The sequence below is a fragment of the Prionailurus bengalensis genome, chromosome C1 (genome assembly GCF_016509475.1).
Source record: "Prionailurus bengalensis isolate Pbe53 chromosome C1, Fcat_Pben_1.1_paternal_pri, whole genome shotgun sequence".
Lineage (NCBI taxonomy): Eukaryota > Metazoa > Chordata > Mammalia > Carnivora > Felidae > Prionailurus > Prionailurus bengalensis.
The window spans coordinates 161843540-161865019 of record NC_057345.1 but is presented as its reverse complement, the minus strand read 5'-3'; the positions used below and the strand labels follow the sequence as shown (position 1 = coordinate 161865019).

The 21480-nt window shown below is 43.0% G+C and overlaps 1 protein-coding gene across 2 annotated transcripts in view; it reads right to left on the bottom strand.

Moving 5' to 3' along the window:
* The window catches only part of ITGA6 (integrin subunit alpha 6), a 78550-nt gene that overhangs the window by 6947 nt on the left and 50123 nt on the right, over positions 1-21480 (bottom strand). For both annotated transcript variants that reach the window (XM_043577052.1, XM_043577053.1), the window contains exons 10-24: positions 18551-18649; positions 18029-18090; positions 13838-13998; positions 13305-13448; positions 11593-11708; positions 11277-11466; positions 11103-11186; positions 10926-11005; positions 10699-10776; positions 10511-10613; positions 9052-9225; positions 7418-7516; positions 7207-7317; positions 7009-7107; positions 604-729 (exon numbers count right to left, since the gene is read on the bottom strand). In XM_043577052.1, the coding sequence (XP_043432987.1) occupies positions 604-729; positions 7009-7107; positions 7207-7317; positions 7418-7516; positions 9052-9225; positions 10511-10613; positions 10699-10776; positions 10926-11005; positions 11103-11186; positions 11277-11466; positions 11593-11708; positions 13305-13448; positions 13838-13998; positions 18029-18090; positions 18551-18649 (1726 nt within the window). The remainder of the gene's footprint in view (positions 1-603; positions 730-7008; positions 7108-7206; positions 7318-7417; positions 7517-9051; positions 9226-10510; positions 10614-10698; positions 10777-10925; positions 11006-11102; positions 11187-11276; positions 11467-11592; positions 11709-13304; positions 13449-13837; positions 13999-18028; positions 18091-18550; positions 18650-21480) is intronic.

Below are 21480 nucleotides of genomic sequence, written 5' to 3'. Positions count from 1 at the left end.
ATTTATTTTGAGAGAGAGAGGGAGAGAGAGAATCCCAAGCAGGCTCTGTGCTGTCAGTGCTGAGCCTGACACGGGGCTCGGTCTCACGAACTGTGAGATCATGACCTGAGCTGAAATCCAGTGTCGGATGCTTAACTAACTCAGCCACCCAGGTACCCCAATTTCATGCTTTTCTATTTCTAATCTGGCTGCAACTGTAAGTAAGCCCCGTTTATTCACAGAAGTTGAAATTAACAAGGATACACGTTCAGGTTAATGGGATATCCAACAATTTGGCTTAGATTCCTAATTTAAGATGAAGAAAACGCTGAAGTAGTAAAACTTTTAAATTGTTACTTTCCAAACAGCTAAATTATGTGAAAAGCACCAAGATTTTTTTTATTTAGGAAGCTCCTCATAATGTACAAATGACATACCTTTAAATCTAAGGTGCTTGGTAGATATACAGGTTTCACTGTAAAATTCTCAAGTTTGCTCTATGTTGGCAAAGCTTTATAATAAAATGTCGGGGAAAGGGAAGCATTACAAAGAAATGTACAGACCATCAGTGTAAATTCACTGTTTTCAAAAAACATAAAAACTCAAATGCCAGCCAGGACTTACCTTCCAGAGTAAAAACACTAAGAGAGCAAGCATCAAAATCCCAGCAAGTATAGCCACTAGGATGATCCACCAGGGTACTCCTGAATATTGAGCTACGGTCTTTGAGGGAAACACAGTCACACGAACCTATGGGGCACAAAAGCAAGCACCACTGTAAGTGGGGTTCATAGTTCTAATTCTGTTCCAGACACATTTTGAATACAGCCTAATTGCGATGCCTTTGATCTAATTGATACGAGATCTTTTCTCAGAACCTGGAAAATGCTGGACTGTGTTTTGACAAAGTTTTTGTTTGTTTTTTTTTTGCTAACCCCTCTTTTTAAAACCTTTATATTGAATTAAAGTAGAGAAAGTTGTATAATAAACCATTTATTCATCACCAAGTTTCAACACTCATCAATACACAGCCAATCTTGTTTCATCTGTATAATCTGGTATCTTTTTGAGAATGATCACCTTCTCTTTTCATTTTCACTAATGGAAATGGAAGGGCCCAAAATGGCTAATATAGGCCATAATTAGCCTGTATTCCTCAGATTAAAAAAATGTTTATATATTTATTTTGAGAGAATGAGCAGGGGAGGGACAGAGAGAGACGAAGAGAGAGAATCCCAAGCAGGCTCCACACCGTCAGCACGGAACCTGATGCGGGGCTTGAGCTCATGAACCTTGAGATTATGACCTGAGCCAAAATCAAGAGTTGGACACTTAAGTGACTGAGCCATCCAGGCACCCCATTCCTCACTCAGATTTTAAAGATGATGTGAAATGTGGAAACAGGGATGGAGCTGCATTGCTGATACCATTTTAACTTTTCGTTAGGATGTCCAACGAAGGACCCTAATACACAGTAAAGTTTCCTGCAATGGCCTTGTACGTGTGTTCTACAATAATATATTTGGACAAAGTAAGCCCTGGATTTGTTCTTAAGAGGGCTTAGAGCTGTAAGCTGCAGCTGGTGAGAAGCCTAAACTCTAACCATTTGATAATTGGCAAATACCAATGAAACAGAAATAGTGTCTATTCAGAAACCTAAGAAGTTGCTTACAGCAATTTGCAACAACTCAGTTATGTGCGTTTAGGATTCAGGTGGATTTCTGTGAAACCAGGAGACTATTTTTCCAAGCACGTAAAAGACCTGGTGATAGCTACAAACAGGATTTTGTAAACGGATTAGAGAGCTTCCAGTTGGGTTTCTGATATTTCTGAATTACAAGAATGTAAGGTGAAGGGTAAAGAAAAAGTGTGAGTACTTGGCTTCTGAGAAGTGTTTTCAGTCAAGTACTCTGTATTAGTATCGAATTCCTGATGCTGCCTAAAAGTGCTTCTATGTCTGTCTACATTGTGCTTCCGTACTTACGTGATTCTCTTTTTAAAAGAAAACCTCTTCACTAAAATATTTCTCATTCTACTTATAATAGAAAGTAGCTTCTCAGCCTCATTTACAGAATATACTTTAAAGCAAGAGAATTGCTTTTCTTTGAACATTTAGGAGGAAAGAAGTCTGTTTTCAGCCTGTTACACCAACTCTGACACCTCTCCCAGCTACTGTGTTTCCTGTTATGCTCTCAGTGAGGTTTCTCTCAACCTGCCAGACAACTGTGGGGGGTGGGGGGGGCCTTTGTTCAATCCTCCCTACCTTCCATCCCCCTTCGGAAAGGCATCCCAGCTGTAAGCTAAAACCACCCCTGATTACTGGGTCTAACACAGGTGTATCCATTTAGTGGGAAGAAAGAATGGTGAGAGACCAGTGATGAAATAGCATACTTGATGTGACTGGTAAGCCTGCCTACTCTAAACCAAAACAAACCAAAAAAATTAGCCTATGCTGGTCTCATTTACTTGGGGGCCAGATGACAACCTGGAAGGACCATCCTCATTTTTAAGAATAAGTTCTGATAAATCTGGAAGTGGGGAGTGGAGACTGGTCCGTGGCAGGGGACCCAGCCCCACAATCGCACTGTGTATCAGAGTGCCTTTTAAATGGCTGATAATAGGGGAAACCACTCCTATAAATGGCAGCAATCCAACAGTATAAGAGCTGAACAAGGTAATTTTTGATTTGGTGGGGGTGGAGTGTACATCCTGCCGAGAGGTCTAGCCCCAAGTCTGACTACCATTCAAACCAGATTTTGGAGCCTTTCAGAAACTGTGAAACAACTCAGCGTCAAAGACTGAAGACTGAAGCCAGGGGCAGGGCTACACTTGTAAAGGGCAGATGTGCTCTGCCAACCCAGGCTGTGTGTAAGGCCACACTGCAGTCCAGGAAGGTGAGAGAGGCGAGTCAGCAAGACTTTGTTTTTTCCATAAACTTTCACCTAAATTTTGTTTTGTTTTTAAGACAGTCATTCTCCAGCTGGGACTGGGAATCAAGGGGGAGCTGACCTCAGAACTGGGGAAGGGGAGACCAGACGTGAGCTGTGACCTCCAGAGCTCTGGAAAGCCTGGTCAGATCTTGCCACAGCAGCTATTATTGATGGACAGTGACAGGTTAAGGGGAGTAGAAATTACTCCAACTCCAAAAACATTTGGGGGGGGGGGTGTTCTTTAAAATCTAGGTGTTTGCACTTTTCACATATGCATGTGAAGATGAGGCTTGAGCTCTGCTGACGCATTAAATTCCATCATGAGCGAGCAGTGCTTAGACCCCATTTGCCTGCTCACTGCCAGAATGGTTCCCCTGAATCACTCTGTGACATAGTACTCTCTATTCTTAGGACATCAATGTAAGAAATCACATGAAGGGATCTTCATATCTTTCACAAAACTCTCTATCAAAGACATCATCACCTTTCATGCGCGTTCCTCATATCAGAAACCCATCTTGTAAAAGGATCCAGATCTCATATTCTCTGAATTTAGAGCCAAAAGAAGAAAATCACATTCCCCTGAAGAATGATATGCCTTTTACCTATTTTCGGCAACGAGGAAGCAGATACTCTTTTCCAATTTCCTTAGGAATGAAGTAGGGGATATATAAATACAACCAATAAACAATCTCTTCCTTCCTTGACTTAATTCAACAATTATCTCCTGGTTCACATTCCCCTAGACCATGAAATTCTTAACAGTCAACACTGTATCTTATTCAACTTTGCTTCTCTAGCATTTGTGCAGGGAAGGCCCGTAGTGTGTGTGCACAATAAGTACTTGTTAACTGGATGGATTTAATTGATGCTAAAATGTAACCATTTTATCTGGTTCAATTAGGTGACCAGCTCTCTGACTTTATTATAACAATGTGCTAAAATGTATTGAGAAGCAAACAGAACACTCTTAAAATTGGTTGGGTCATAAGGAAACTAAAAGGTGTTTTTTGTTTTTTTGTTTTTCTTCCTTTTCTTTCCTTCTAGCCAGGACTAGAGTGAAAGCAAGGAGAGGTTTTAATATGAAGACCAAAAGACAAGACTGAATTACTCAACCTCCTTTGCTTCTATCTCCAAAGAAAAATGATCTTCAGGCTAGAAAGGACAGATGGACTAAGATAAAGATGAAACTGAAACCCACAATAAGTGAGAGAATAAAGAGAAAGGCATCCTGACACTTGAATTAAGCTCACATCTTTAGGCCCAGGAAAAGTACACCTAAATACTAAAGAAAATACTAAAGAAACATGTAGATGGATATCTGAGCTGCTGTATCTCAGAAATCAGAGTCAATAGAAGAGGTACCAGAAGACTAGAGATAAGAAAATGTCTCCATTTTCAAAAGAAATGCACTCTAGATACAAAACAGTAATACATTCACAAATCCACCCATTATTAAATAACCAAGGAGGGTCACAGCAGACTCCACTTCCCATTAGCATGCACGAGTTCTCCAAGCCCTTACATGAAATGCCCCAGAGAACCGCACTTTCATTTGTGACCCAGCCACTAGACTGGGTACCAGCACCCTAGTCCCATCATCTTCCAGGAAACAAGAGCACTTGATGGGGGCCTGTGAGCCCAAGGTCTGGTCTCACGTCACATGGCGGTCCTGTGACCTGAGGGAGAGACAACCTTCCTTGGATTGTTTCCTCATGGGAATCTGACATCTGGAGACTTACTGGGAAGCAGGCGTTACAGAGTCAAAGAATAGGAGCCCTGAAACCAGAGACTTCTAGGTTTCAACTCAGGATCCCAACTGTGCCTGCTTCCTTTTTGGTAAAATGGGTAGGTCTACCTTGTCATTCTTCTGAGGTTTAAATGACTGTACATAAGTAAAATGTCTAGTAAATTGTAGACATTTTATTAATGCTTTATGATGTTTATCCATCCCCTCTAACGTGTTTCTTTTTCCAGCTCTAAAAACTCAGTGATTCTCAGGGTTACTGTTGTTCTTTTTTTAAGTGTTTATTTATTTTGAGAGAGAGTGCACACAAGCAGGAGTGGGATGGAGACAGAGGAGCGAGATTCCCAAGCAGTCTCTGCACTGTCAGCACAGAGCCCACGGCAGTGCTCGAACTCCCAAACCAGCAGTTCATGACCTGAGCCGAAACCAAAAGGCAGGCGCTTACCAACTGAGCCACCCAGGTGCCCCTCAGGCTTACTGATTTAAAGTTCTAGCAAGCTATCACAGCTGCCTCCAGTCAGAGAGGGTAGAGAAGGGCTTCTCAGGAAGGTTATGGCTCCACTGACCGTCCTCTATGATGCCTTATTGATAAGAGGCAGAAAGGTGGGCTGGAATAACATGCAAAGATAATCTAAGGCCAGGGTGACATATGTCCCGGTGAGCCTAGGACAATCCTAATTTATATCCCTTGTCCCAGCATCCTGCCCAGTTTAGCATTTGCCCCAGACAAAAAGACAAATGTGTTCTAGTTTGGATGATAGGTTTTAACAGCTAAAAATCACTGTATTCAGAAACGAGTGCTCAGGAGAGCTCACTGCTGGCTCAAAGGACTGAAGCCAAAACACTTCTATAGGCACATCAGTAGATCAGTTTAAGAACGGTAAGTCACAATCTTTCTCCAGTCTCTTGTAAAACATCCTGGTCTATGACATGCAGGCACTGTATCTTGAGAGCATGACAGAAGCCCCTGTGGGCTACAGACCCCCACAAGGAACCCTTTCCAGTGTGCCCCTGAAGCCACTGCTCCCAGTCCCGTGAAGCATTTTTCTCAATTGCCTGGGTGAGGCCAGAGAAGGCATGCCTCTCAGCTTTGAAAAAGATAAAACCTTGCAGGCATAGAACACTACCAGGGCAAATGATCAAGACTCAGAACTACTCTGTGAACTGAAATGACAGACCACAAGCAAATCACATAAAATGTAAGGACACATTTAAAGGCATGCGTTTAGGGGCGTCTGGGGGGCTCCGTCAGTTAAGCTTCTGACTTCGGCTCAGGTCACGATCTCGCACTTGGTAGGTTTGAACCCCGCGTCAGGCTCTGTGCTAACAGCTCAGAGCCTGCAGCCGGCTTTAGACTCTGTGTCTCCCTCTCTCTCTGCCCCTAACCCACTTGTACTCTGCCTCTGTCTCTCAAAAATAAATAAACGTTAAAAAATATTAAAAGGTATACATTTAGATTTTTAAAAATTGCTCAAGGACAGGATATGGGAGCTACAGCTTGACAGCACATTCTTTTGAAAACACCGGGAAGTTTCAGCAGAACACAAACCGTAGCCGCTAGAAGTGCAAACACAGTCTCCCATGTTCACAGTAAGACCAAGTTTTAGGCTGACAGAAGCGTGGGGCCGAGGTGTCTGGAGTTCAGGGCCTCAGGGTGAGGCGAACCAGGCAGACAGCAGGTCCACACTCTGCCCATGTGGGAGTCACACTGCCGGGCCAGTGCCAGCCCAGGAGGAGAGGGCCTGGCATGACGGGTAACTGAAGAGGTGGATGCTTCGCTCTGAACGGAAGGAAAGGCATGTCCAAGGGGCATCTCCGTTTCCTTCAGTTATTCCAAAGGCCGCTACGTGGCTAAGAGAGAGGGCTCATTTGGGACTTGTGCCAAGGTGCATAACCAGGGGCCGATTTTATAAGATTCACCTCTGGATTCACATGTAAAGAGATCTTTTCCAATAACTGCAGCTGGCCACACGTGCCATGAGCTGCTCCATAAAGTGGTGGTGACCATCAGCGGGGACACTCCCAGCAATGACTACGGCATCAGGGATGGTCTAAGACTTGGGGTTTCTACAGAGGTGGGAGGTGCACCTATTCTTTCACGGGGCTAATAGCTCTCCAATCTGCCACGTGCACTGCAGAACTAGATGACCCCAGAGGTACTTCTTTTTCCAGTGATTCTATTAAAATACAGCTGGGGGTGGCAGCACCTTAAAGCATCATCTGACCTCTCCTAAAGGAGGGGTCACGGTGCTGAGCGAAATGAGTGCCACGGTAGCATGTCCTCAGGCTGGGGCACAGGGCAGAGACAGAGTGATTTTCTCTGAATTCAGGCAAGACAGGGGGACCTCTCACCTGAGTGCCTGCATGTGGCAGTTTGATATTCTCAGCAGCGGCAGCGACATCAATGGAAGCCCGGACGAGAATGTCCAGGTAGTTCATTTTGGAATATTCCTGTTTGGAGACAAAGTTAGCAAATGCATTAAGGAAGTGAGAGACGTCCTAAGAAACAGCAAATGACTTGCAGGGGACAGCCTCACGGCAGGACCAAACCTCTAGAAACGTGCCGTTCCATAACCTCGAGCGAAGGACAACAGAGGCCTTGCTGTCCAGCCCTCGCAGCGGACAGCTTATGTTCACACAGTTCACGTTCATGCTGCAATTCTGGACAGGACACAAGAGGGGCAGTTAAAATCCAACAGTACAGGGAAGACCTTCCCGCCACCATCTGTCAAACAGTCCTGGCTCTTGAAAAAATACTTACAAGGGTCTGATATTTTCTTTCAGCAAATAAAGAAAATTTTCTGCCATCATCTGTCTGTTTTTCAGCAATTTCCCGTTTCCTTCTTGAGTTGTGAGACTCCTGAAAAGAAATTATATCCAAACCAGTTCTACTTAATGTAATTCTTTGTCCCTAGCATACAAACCCTTGAGCCCTCCCTCCCAAATAACGCCAAATTCACGTAATCAGCAATTAACATCTGCCCGTCTCCTGTCATCAAAGGCACAGAAATAATTTAAGTGTGAAGTCCACAAATGTTCCGATCTCATTGCGAGTTTATTGGTCATTTATTCCCACTCTGACTTCAAAACTCAGGCAAAGAAAGAGGCTTTCTATGTTCTTCTGTCTCCTCACCAGACTGAGTACCCTGAGTTCAGGCATCAGATTTCATTGCTTTATCTTTAGCACCCAGCTCAGTAACTAATGTATGGTACAAAATCAGCACATCTTGAATAAATAAATGACACTGAAGAACAAGGAAAAAAGCAAAGGAACTAGTCAGTGACTTATTCAAAGTAGAGTACTGAAAAGTAAGCCATGTAAGAATTCTGCTTCAAAATAGCATTTTCCTTAAGACAGGATTAAGAGTAATGGGCCATCTTGGGTTTCTTTCTTTTTTTTTTTTTTTTTAATTTTATTTTAGAGAGAGAGTGATCTGGGGAGAGGGACACAGAGGGAGAGAGACAGAATCTTAAGCAGGTTCCACTCTCAGCACACAGCCCAACATGAGGCTCTATCTCACAACCCTAGGATCATGACCTGAGACAAAATCAAGAGTCAGACGCTCAACTAACTCAACCACCCAGGCACCCCTGGACCATCTTGTTTTTCAAAGTTGATGAACAGAGGATACTTCTATAAGCCACCAACTGTTAACACTGGTCATACACGAGTCACTCTACAACTTAAAAGAAACAGACATGCAATAACAAAGCAGATCCTCCAACTGGAGCATAGATGATAAACCCGTTATGTGCACCAGTACTGAGCAGTTAAGAACACAGGCTCTGAAAACAGGTGGAGCTGAGCTTGAATGCAGAATCCGCCTCTTAACTGCCGAGCTGATTCTTAAAACGTTAATCTCTCTGAACCTCAGTTTCCTCATCTATGAAGTGGTAGGGATAAGAAAAATACCTTAAAGGCCTATCAAGGGAATGAAATGAGAAAAAGCAAATAAAATGCTTAGCACAGTGTCTGAGACACAATAAAGACTCGATTAAGTATTCACTGTTTTAAAAAATAAGAATGAAAGCTCTGAAGGTCACTTGCTAAGGTGCCAATATCCTTTGTAATGAGTTTGGTTCTCCCGGGAGTTAACACTGGCTGGCCAGCCCCCAGAACCATATCCTAGTCCTCTTTATAGGTCATACTGGGCTGTAAAACTCCAGGAAGCGTCGTTTCCTTCAACAAGTGCTGAATGACCCTGCCATAACGATCACTAATCAGCAGCAACCCTCGGCCTGACTTGGATACTCAACTGTACCAGAGAAACTGACACCAGAGAAAAAGTCAACATGCCACTATGTCAGTTTCCTAAGGAAAAAGATGATGTTCCCCTCAAAGGTTAGCTTCCCTATTTACATCGATGGAGACAGGAGATAAATCCATCAACATACCTTTAGTTTCAGGGAGTTTATTTCACTTTGCGGCTCACAAGCTATCTTTTCCAAGCCTTTGGATTCTACTTTCACCAAATAAAGCAACCATTTGCCATTGCTAATTTCTTTTGGCCACTGGATATTCAAGGTTGCTGTGCCGAGGTTTTTAAGAGGTTTACCCAAGTTAATAACCTGTTAGAAAATAATACGTATTATATATCTCAGTGTAATTCTCTCAACATAAAATTAAGTAGCAGCTCCTGTTGCCAAGGGGGGAAAAAAACAAAACCCAAAATATCTGGCATAATCCTACAGTGAAAGTATAGGCTCCAAAAATTGAGACTACCAATATGGGGTCCAAAACAGAGATTGATGCCTAAAAAAGGTAAAGAGAAATGATTGCTCATTCCCACCCAGGAACTAGCGTGTGCAACAGCATCTGTGGTGTAGATACGCCACACCCTCAACACACTCAGGGGAAATCACCGATAACCTGCTTCTGGGAAGCCCCTCCCACTGTAAACATGAAGCAGCCTCTGTCCTCTACTACCCAGGGGAGGCTTGGGTAGCAACGCAGAGTCTGAGTAAAAACCATCATGACAGCCGTGAATCAGGAGTCCAAGCTGGGGACACAGTAACTTCCCGCAGCAGAACCCGAAAGAGGCACGAGCTCTCTTTGTCTGTGCGCGGGGACAGCTGCGGAGCCCAGAGACGTGGCTCTCAGCCACCCCTGCGCAGGCATCATCACGGCCACCGCCACCACCTGTCACAGCTGTGTCTATGATGCTGAGACACACAACAGAATTCAACCCCTTCATCCTGCTGGCGACAGGGGTGGGCACATTCTTGCCATCTCAGACCCAAATCCACGGATGAGGTATGAGCCACCTCTGTCCTACGCGTTTCTGTTCATCCAACCAGACTTAGAGGCACTGTGTGACTCCTATTTTGAAATGCTTAAGAGCAATCAGTAGTCTTCCTTACTGGCACTGGGCTTGTGAAATGTTAGGGAACATTAGCCACACACAGTAAGAAAGATGTCCTTATGGTGGAGGAAGAAATGAGTCATAACACATTCTAAAGCCAGATATGAAGTACTTTGAGATTTTTGTTTTACAGACAGACTCTGGGGAGGGGCGAGGTGTTCCTTGGTCTCTACACCACTTACACATTAAAACTCTCTAATAAGAAAATGGCCAAACTGAACTGGATTTTGAAAGTCCTATGTTGAATAGACGGTTGTGTTCTTCATTGTGGAGGATAAAACTTTTAACCGTAAGCCAGTCTGTTGCTTAAAAATTGGTGAACTCACTTTTAACTGAGCATTTATCATGCTTATTTATTAATATTGCTTAATGTTGATATTACATACTAAAATCCATATCCACATTTATTAAAATTACATCACATATCACCATATATAGTATATGTTAGCTTTTAGTATATATAATACGGAAGACCAACTGTTTCAACTCACCCTGAACTCATACTCTATTAAACTTCCCACCTCATCTTCAGATTTCATAGCTTGCTCACCAACAACTGTTCCTCCAAAATACACCTGGGAAGGTTTAGCAACTCTGTTAAATTAAAAAACACCAGTTTTAGCAGGATTGTAAACGGTTCTTTTAAACACTGATTTGTTATGCTAACACAAACACTTACCCAGAGACCGATAAAAGCAGTTCAATAACCACTTTTGCTGTAGCTGTAATTGAAGCCAAATTATCTTGATTGCTTGTTCTGAAAATGAAAAGGAAACAATAGGGTTTCATTTTAACCGTCAGTTTTCTCATTACAATTACACTTCTTTTAGGAGTTTGAGCAGAGCTGGTTCTTTGGCTGTGTTTTCATGAAATAATTCTGAATGGAAAGGTTGAAGAAACGCTTACGTTTCCAGCTTCAGATTAATATCCAGATCTGTGGTGTCAAAGGTAACCTCAGTTGTACTTAAAATCAAATAAAAAGTCACCTAAACAAATAGAAAGAGATGTTACCAGAGATCAAGCATGTCAACACTGTAATGGCACGTAGAACAGTACAATACAGTATGTAAAGGCATCACCTACACTGGAATTTCTTTTAAAAGGATTTCCAAGTTCACAGTCTGCTTGTGAGCCGTTCTGATTGGCAACACAACTCAACTGTTTCTCCTGTAACAAAAAAAAACACGAGATCACAATGCATTCACTTGCTGCACAGCTCTGGGTGTTTCCTCCTCACAGCTCTCCGAAAACACTTACAGGGAAAGCCCTCAATTCTCTGTAGGCCGAGTAAGTCAGAGTGTCCGGAAAAGTTGCAATGAGTTTAGCTTCATGAGCGTCATCGCCGTCTTTTGTGGGGTTCCTTGGATTGGAAGGGCTGTTTGTCACTGTGATTTCTAAAGCAATGTCCTTCTGGTCTTTTAGAACTAGTTCTGGGACACCTCTTTGACTATTAAAAAAACAATGCAAAAAAAAAAAAACACAAAAAACAAGAAAAATGACAGAGCCCTCAGTACATTTTCAGTAACCCACTGCAAAGCAGTCATTTTTGATAGGATGACAGAGCAATTCTTACATTGGTAAATAAGAAAATTTGTCTTGATTTCCTTCCCGGGTACAAAATTTATATTCTAGTTTAAGGTTGCTGTTACATACATTGTCGGCTCCACATCCCTCTTTTAAGAAGTGCACCTGTAGGAAAACAAAACCATTGTAATTTATGCCATTTAGGACCCTCAACAGTGACTGGCTGTTTCCACACAGTCCTTTCCCTGTGTGACAGTTACCACAGCACAAGCTTCAAAGGTACTTTGCCATGCATCCAACGCCCACTCTGTGCTTTAACAGAACCACGCTTTGAGAACACTTTGGCCATGGCATTGAGGTGTAGTAAAGAGCGTGAGCCCTGCAGCCACACAGGTCCATGTTCAATCCTGGCTCTGCCACTCACTTAGCCACGTGGCTTGGGGGAAGTCACTTAACCTTTCAGAGGCTAAGTTTCACCTTAGGTAATATGGGGATACCACCACCCTACTTGCTAGGGATACTGTAAGAATTACCAACAATAATGATGATGCTAACACACGACTACATATTTTAACTCAATCCTCACAACAGACTTAGGAGGATATTGTTACGGGCTCCACTGTACAAATGAGGAAACAGAGTTTAAGATCAGGAAAGCAAACGGTACAGTGCTAACGGGTGCTCAAGAATCACACTGATAAACAGGAAAACAGTCTCCCTGCCTGTTATGTTTAACTGGACTACAGAGCTAGGAATAGACACAAGAAATATCCATGTGATGATAACATCCAAAGTCTATGAAAAAGTACCACACTTTGTGACAATGAAGACTGGCAACGTGTAGACTGAAGCAGGTCTCCCTGCTGAAAGGCTTCACCCGTGGGCCACCAGAACCAAGAGCCTCAGAGTGGATGCTCCAGCACCAACTGGATTATGACAGCAAGTGCACAATGACAGACCAAGATGCCACAGCTCTCCAGCCTAACCCTGTATGGCCACCACCCTAAGCCCTAACAAATAGACCCCACCTCATATGAGGCATACGGCAAGCCACATTAATTTTTCTTCCCAAGATTACATAGGCTAGGCTACATTAGCCACTAGATGACTATTTTATGGCTAATCTTTTTCTGCCTTGCTGAATTGTTATATGCCTTGACTTTTTTTGAGTTTATTTATTTATTTATTTTTTGAGAGAGAGAGAGAGCACGTGCACGTGCGAGCAAGCTCAGGGGGAGGGGCGGAGACAGAGGAGGGGCGGAGAATCCCAAGCAGGCTCAACAGGGCTCGAACCCATGAACCGTGAGATCAATGACTACAGTGGAAACCAAGAGACGCGTAACCAACTGCGCCACCCAGGTGCCCCTGTGGTGCTTGATTTTAATGTTCAGACTAACAAGTTTGTTTTCTACATTTTAATGTTCTCAGTGGTAAAATGCAATGTATTTTTCTTTGTACATACAGCTACAAGAGAAACTTGAAGTGAGAGTAGGTTCTGCCAATTATAGCCTCAGTAAGTTCCAGTGGCCAAAAATTATTCAGAACAATACGCTGGTTCCAAATTGTATTCCATATGTTTCTATTCTCACTATTAATTTGGGAAACAAATCTCAACCAAACTTTGCATATATTAAAAAGCTTTACTTAATACAAAGGAATAGATTTTAAAGCAAATCACTAGTCATACTGCCTTCAAAGACATGTGATGTAACATAATAACACGGCAAAAGCTTTGGCCATACAAAAATCAGAAAGACTTACATCTCTATGAACTGTCTTGGGTTCGTTTGAATTCAGAATCGGAAGAATTTCTGGAAGTGAATTCACTCTCCTCCGTGTGGTTGGCTCCTGGATCTCTACTGAAGCAGTTATGGGAATGGGGCGTAGTTTGTCTCTGATATTTTCCTGAAAAGTATGCAGAGTTAAGCATGGTGTCAATGCTCCTGGGCAAACAATGATTTCCTTTTTTATTATTTTTTAATTTTGTTATTATTTTTTAAAGAGAGAGAGAGCACAAGTGGGGAAGGGGCAGACGGAGAGGAAGACACAGAATCCGAAGCAGGCTCCAGGCTCTGAGCTGTCAGCACAGAGCCCAATGCGGGGTCGAACCCACGAATCATGAGATCTCTACCTGAGCTGAAGTCGGACACTTCACCAGCTGAGCCCTAAGCACCCGCAATGCTTTCTTTCGTACTGAATAATAAGCCGCTGGCATAAATTGCAGAAATCTACATATGCCACCATAAAACCCAACTTCTGTCCTAACAGCAGACGTGACTGTCTGTGGGCCTCACCTGCAGCCAGAGGGTCTCCTCCATGCACGCACTCTGCTTCTGCCTGTTCAGAGTTAGCTCTTGAGTATACTTGGGCTCAGAGCCTTGGTTTCGAAACTGAACTCTTGATGACAGCCCAGATTTTCTTCTCTCCTTTTCCGCCTCAAGTGTACCCAAAATGGCTAGATAAAATGAACAAAATCATATGAACTTTAAGTGCATCCACGTACAGTTCAGCCAGAAGTATGGAGAGTTCCCTTTTGCGTTTAGTTCCTTGCAGAAGAATACTTTTCCCATTGCCCTTGTTGCTCTTCATATTTCCTGATAACGTACATTTTGACTGATTTATGGTGTTTCAAATCAAGCTGTCCTTTCCTGCCCACTGCTGTTACCAGTTTATTTGAAGTTAAATTTCCATTGAGCCACCTGGGGGAGCTCGAGAATAAGTCAAAACCTCTGAGCAGCATCCAAGGATTTCCGGCTAAATTTCAACAACTCCTAGAGAACTAAAGATAATGGGGGATCCAACACTCCTTAAAGGCAGACACTGATTCCCATTCAGCTGTCTGTTGCTTATGTGGGTCCATGTCTGCATATTAACAAAAGGTCTCTGAACCAGGTCTCCTCAGGTCTGTTGGGAATTCAGAATCTCAAGCCCCAGCCAGACCTAGTTAACCAGAATCTACATTTTAACAGGACCATCAGATGGTTCTTATACATGTTAAAGTTTAAGATGCACTGATAAAATGTTGGCCAAATGGGAATAATCGATATTAGAGAAGTCTTTTAATAGGAGACTTTTCACTTAAAAGAATTAAAAGATAAAACATATTCCTTTTAGAAGCTAGAGGGCCCAGCTACCGTATCTCCCACAACCAAAGTTTCCAACCTCCTCGAAGGCACATCCTGTTCCTGATTATCTGTACCAATGGAGCTCAGAGGGCAAGCCAGGATTTGGACGATCAAAATCTCATTTCTTGACCTCAGAATGCATTCTCTGCTGGTTTGCTGGATGTAGCTACTGTGTTTCTTTATGGGACAATATTTAAATAACTTACATTCATTCATTAATCACTCACTAACCATCAGGAGGGGAAGAAAACCAAAGTGTGTACAGGGCCACAGAAGGCAGCCTCAAGAAAAAAAAACAAAACTTCTCCAGAAAATGTAGAAAATGAACCACCCATGTTCTAATATTCATGCTGGAGTTCAGAAGAGGCCTCAAAGAGCATCTATTTTAATACCCTTTTCTTGCAGATGAAGAAATGGGACGCCCACAGAGGTAGGAGACTGGCCCAGGATCATACAGTGAGGGACAGAGGCAGCTCCAGCTTCTAAGTCTCTGTCACAAACACACAAGACAACTGCTTGACGAAGGCCTCTTAGATGTCCAGGTTCCCACTTCCTCTAGGCCTCTGCTTCAGTCACTCTCTTCTTCTGCCAGCTGGACCCCTTCCCTCTCCACTTCCCCCTGACTGCCTGGCTAACTCGACTCCTCCTTCAGATCTCAGCGTGGACATCGGTTCCTCCAGGAAGACTTTCCCGGCCTCTCCAGGGGGATCCGACAGCATTCTATTTCCCCAGCCAGTGCACTTAGCTACTGTGCTGTGATCGCCCGACCGTCTTCCCCAGGCAAAAGCGTAGACAGGGACCACATCGGTCTGCCCGCCACTGTGTTCCCCAGCAACAGGACAACACCTGATGTAAGTATGATTTTTAGAACAGACGAACGGAAGCGGGAGTGACTGGCGCAACACCCACATGCACACCGATGCACACACAGGCATGTGCACAAACAACGTGACGTTATTCTTATGCCGAAACAATAGCCAGTCGGATGTGTGAGACCAAAATTTAGAAACACTGACACTTTCAATAGTAATTTCTGCCAAATGGAATGTGCCTCCATTTTAGCCTTGTAGCCTTGACATCATCCATTTATCAATGACCTGTTAACTTCACAATGAACCAGATGAAGGCTCACATGCTGAGTGCCCCTCACAGCAAAAGTAGGGGAGGGTGTGGGTGCATTAAAACCGTTTATCTACCAGGCCCACTCTAACCTTCCCTAACCCTCCAGACAGTTCACATCATCTTAAAATCCTTGCAGGCCACCTTTGCTGACCTTTTGAGGGGCAAGCCAAGTAGAATACTCATTAAGGCTCAATTATAAATATCTGTATGTATGGAACACCGCATCTGAGGACTATGGAGTTAAAATAGCCTGATCAAACAATAAGCTCACATTCTCAGACTCTGGGAACAGATTTGAGATATATCAACTCATATAGCTTTGTGGCAGTTCTATTTGATTTAGAATTACAGGAAGTACAGGCAATGAAAAACAGGGTCCCTCTAAATGTCTTCACAGAAAAAAGTTCTATCCATATTAGGCCATCGGTAAACACCTGGCTAATGGAGTTGTTCATAAACACTTGGTTAATGGAGTGGTTGCTGAATATGAATTGCATACACAGGGCATCAAATGCTGCACGAAAGCTAGAATGAAGTTCGTGACTGTATAGAAATGTTTGATGTGGGAGGAGACGGGGAGTTCTTGAGGAGGTTTCACGTCTGTGGTCAGAGATGTATGGGAAAATGACTGACTGACTGAGAAAGATGTCTCCCCATTTCCTCTCCTCCTCTAGTCAGAGAATTGCAATTTCTCCTGGTCTCTCTAGTCTACTCCAAACCCAGAGGTAAAACGCCCGTTATCCAAACAGACAAGCGTGAGGTACTGCATTTGGGTAAAAATAACACAAAAGATACTGAAAGGATGACGGGGTGTGAGAGGCCATAGAAGAGGTTTTCTTCTCAGTGGGCGCCACGCAAAGAATCGTTTCCAGTACTGAATAAAATACCAGCCACGTCAAAAGGCAAAGGGCACAGGCCATGACACAGCCACAGCAAGCACACTTCAGGCAAGGTCTGCAGATCCCAGCGAGAGAGGCTATGGCGGCAGACAGCCCAGAAGAGGGGCCTAAAGAGATCAGGGAGGTAAAGAAACTGCCTGAGGATGGCTCAACAAATGGAAAGACGGAGGCTTAACATACAAAAAGGGGGCCTATGACAATGTGAGCTGGGTGGAGACGGACATGTTTGGCAAATCCTGGGACATCATAAGGGATATACCGTTAATAAAGAAACGGAGTAATACTTTAGGTAACAAGGAGGAAACTTAAGAAAGTTCATTAGCTCCAGTAAAAACTGAACGCCACCCTGTCCCTTCAGAAAGCTGCCCCTGGTAGCATGCTACACCCTCACAGCAGGCCTCTGGGACTACCGCCTGACCCAGGATGGAGGTCACCGTCACTCTTTGTACCTGCTCTTTGGGAAATGGTTTTCTTTCAATTCCCGTGCCCCCGTCTTGCCTCTGGAGCTGCAGCAGGTGGCTTACACCTGAAAACTCGTGGCTGTTACTAAAACATAGCACAGAAGGCTTTGGTGACGAGCACTCCTGTTAGAGTACCATTAGCCTTATCTAATCCTGGGGCAGAAATCCTGTTTGGATTGTAGGGAAAGGGAGCAGAATAATACCTTGTAAATGACAAACAGCTTTCACCACAGCATCTCCTTTGCTCTCACCACAATCCTCTGTAGTAATTCTATTACAGGCATTTTTCTTACTGACAGGAAAATGCAAACTCAAATGTTAAGAGACTTGCTCTGTGCGGCAGGGTCGGCCAGCCTCGGAGCTGGAACCAGGAGCAGAGCCCAGGGCTCTGAATTCTCAAGACCGGCCTTCCAGCCTTGCAGGAATCTGCACTCAGGGACACAGCGTGGGTGTTCCAGGCCGTGGAGGCCTCCGGGAGGGGACAAGGGAGTGAAAAGAGGCTAAGGCGGCAATTCTGTGCAATGCTCGGGCTGTGGCTCTCACTCTTCTCTAACCACCCCCCACCACCTCACAGCCACAAAACCAATTTTCCACATGGCTCTTCAAAGGCAGAAATGGAGGAAACAGTTGTGGTAGCAAATGACTGCTCTCCCAAGGCATCTTGTCCTAAACCATCTGCTCTGGAAAATCCAAATGAGGACCAAATGGAGTGTTATTCCCTCCTGATTAAAGAGAAGACAACAGATACACTGAATTCCGTAAACACGAATTTATGAACCCAGCTTGGCCACTGCAGTTTTTATTTTTCTGTTATTTATGCAGAACTTTCACCCTGGCAGATAGAAAATACAGAATTTTTAAATGTACTGGGTACTCACATATCGAAGGATTGTAACCTGTGGGTTTAGCAGTATATTCAAAACAGGCCTTCACCTGGAGGCTGTATAAAATCAAACACATATTCCTTAAAAGATCCATTACTACAGCAGAAAAAAAACTCCATGTTCCCCAACTCTCAAATACCCCACTGCCCACCAATGAGTAAAATGTTATATATTCACTTGAGAATCCCTGTCCCCTTTGCCCATTTCTGTCTACCCTTGCCTATGGCTCCCCAGAGCAATCGGGTCATCATAAAGCAGGGCTGTGAAACTGAGGAGGTCATGGGGACCTGGGTGGCTCAGTCGGTTAAGCGTCCGACTCTTAATTTTGGCTCAGGTCATATCTCACAGTTTGTGAGATCAAGCCCCACATCAGGTTCAGCTTGGGATTGTTTCTCTCCCTCTCTGCCTCTCCCCTGCTCATGCTCACTCTTAAAATTAAGAAACTTAAAAAAACAAAAAACAAAAAACAAAAACACAACACTAAGGAGGTTACATACACAAAGCCAAAGCTCTCACCATATCCCACTAGGTGCCCCACAGAACATTTTCTGGCGGAGATCAATCGTGTTCGGTGTTACAGTGAGGGTTTTCTGAATATTAATCACAGGCCGGGACCTGAAAACAAAGGAATAAAAAAACACAGGCTTAGCCTTTTGCTACCTTGAGTAGGAGATGAATTTACATGCTATCAGCTGCCTACAACATCTTAAAAACCAGAGGGGGAAAAAATGTTCCCCACTGCCAAAGAAAATAACAGATACCATTGAAAACCTGATGACACAATTTTTTTTTTAAGTTTTAAATATAACATTTTATAATTATAAAATGTTTTATAGTTTTAGCAGAGTTTTTAAATGGTAAGTAATATGTGTGATATGTAAAAGTTCTAGAATTTTCAGGTAAGTGTTAGGTCTCTGTCCCCATCCAAACCCCCAAGTGGCCTGGTATGTATGTCCTTCCAGAAACCTATTCGGTCTTTGTGTTTCTGTTAAAAATATTACCTAAAGTTAAATATAGAAACATACATATGCTTTTCTTCAATGGGAGCTTTACTGGCTTCTTGTTCTGAATGTTGCTTTTTCTAACATTTCAGAGGCCTTCTCCTATCTATCCATAGATCTAGTTTATGGTTTCTCGCAGCTGGTGGTGTTGCTCTGTCCCCACACAACATCATTTATTTAACCAGTCCCTAACGGGTAGACATTTGATGCTGTTTTTAGGCTTCCGGCTCTGACAAACATCCTTGTACCTGCTTCTCGGCACATGTTTGAATTTACCTGTAGGATAAACTCCTAGTGGAACTTCTGAGTCAAAGAATATGGACATGTTTTAAATTTGCCAAAATACGTTCAAAAAGGTTAAAACCCCATATACACCCAACACCTGGGATGCAATCAGGGTTTCTACACACATGAATTGTATTATTACAGGCAATCCTTAGCTCTCGGATATCCATCCTAAAACATTTGCCCTTCCTTGCTCCCATCCCCAGCCTCAAGCCTTTGTCCTCTTGCCACCAGAATGGATCACAACTTTTCTGCCCCAACAGTATCTCTGTAAGCAGAAACTTCAAGCCCTTTGCCTTTTTTCTGCCCTGCCTTAACCCCGACCTCGCAAATGCTCAAGAAGCTGTAATCCCACACCTTTGGTCCTTCTCACCATATGAAAACATCCTTGCTCTGCCTTCCATCTTCTCCCCTACTCCCCACAGCCAGTGGGGTCACCCCCAACCCACGTCCTGAACTCTGCCGCAGGTACGAGAAATCCAACTAGACGGTGGCTGGGAGTGTAAGTGGATGGGGAGACAGATCCCTCGCATCTCCATCACTCCTCAGCCAGCACTCAGAATGGGTTCCATGGTTTTATTACCACATGGATCCAGTTAGACTGACTGCAGCAGTCTTCTGGTAACCTAGCCGTCTTGGGTAAGATGTTTGATAAGCATTCCAAATCCCTTACAGGTAACTGGAACTTCTGGACTCCATCTATCAGTAGGCTAGAAAAGGCATGAGAACATTTGTGGGCAAGGTGGAAGCCTATATAAAAGGACAAATGCTGCCCACATTCTCATTTGTAGATTTCCTTTTATCTCAATTATTTACCTTTCTATTGTTATTTCAGACAGCTGCTGGTTTCTAAGATGCTAGATATATTTCTAGATATATTTCTAATTAAAGTTTTGAGAGCATATTTAAGAGACAAAAATCCACAAACATCTTATAACCAATTGCTACAGATGCAAGAGTATTTCATGTATGATAGTATTAAAGCTTTAATGTGACATAAATATCAGAAGGATATATTTTAACATACCTTCTGCCTAAAACATTTTTATTTTTTAAAGTTTATTTATTTATTTTGTAATGTTTATTATTTATTTTTGAGAGAGAGAGAAAGAGCATGAGCAGGGGAAGGGCAGAGAGAGAGGGAGACACAGAATCTGAAGCAGGCTCCAGGCTCTGAGCTGTCAGCACAGAGCCCGACCCGAGGCTCAAACTCACAGATTGCAAGATCATGACCTGAGCCAAAGTCAGATGCTCAACCGAGCCACCCAGGTGACCGAAATAAAATAAAAATCACCCAGGCGATTTTTAATGCTGATTCCCAGCAGTGAAAAGGGGGACTCAAGCAAAGGTGATGGGCAAACTACTGTAGCCCTTCTGGAGGTCATTTTGGTGAATCTGAATCCAAAGTCTGAAAACACATATGCCCTTTGACTTTTGAAATTCACTTTTAGGAATTTATCATAAGGAAATAATTCAGGACATGAACAAAAGTCAAGATTTTACCAGCTTTGTGTATCATCAAAAACAAACCTGGAAAGCAACATACATATCCAATGACAGTCTTAACTAAATTAGGACCCAGCCATGTGACGCCTTATAGGCGGCCATAAACTTCATTTCAGAAAAGTGCTCAACGAAAGGGGAAAAAACACATGTACGTTATAAACTCACTTACATGGAAGAAGTCCACTAATGCATTACAAACTGACAAAAGCAGGTTATAGAACAATATGTACGTTATGATCTCGGTTTTGTTAAATATACATGTACGTTCATAGCAACCAAAGGACTAAAAGGATGTAAACCAAGATTTTGGAGCTTACTAATGGATATTAAATACAGGGGATGCTTATTTCCTCCCTTATAAGCTTTGTCCTGTCAAATTTTATGTTTCAGTTTTTACCAAAATATAAGGTTTAAAAAATATTTATGAAGTAGAATTTTCACCAATTCTGACTTTTTCCTCAATTCAACATTAGCAAGATTTTACAAAACATGTCACATTGTTATACCGCTGTCAAAAGAAAAATCTTCAAAATTCATACAAGCTTTTGACTTTGAAATACAGGTATTACAATTTTCAATTAAAAGGGTCAAAATCGACAAAGCAGGAAAAAACATCCAATGGAAAAAAGACAGCCTCTTTAACAAATGGTGCTG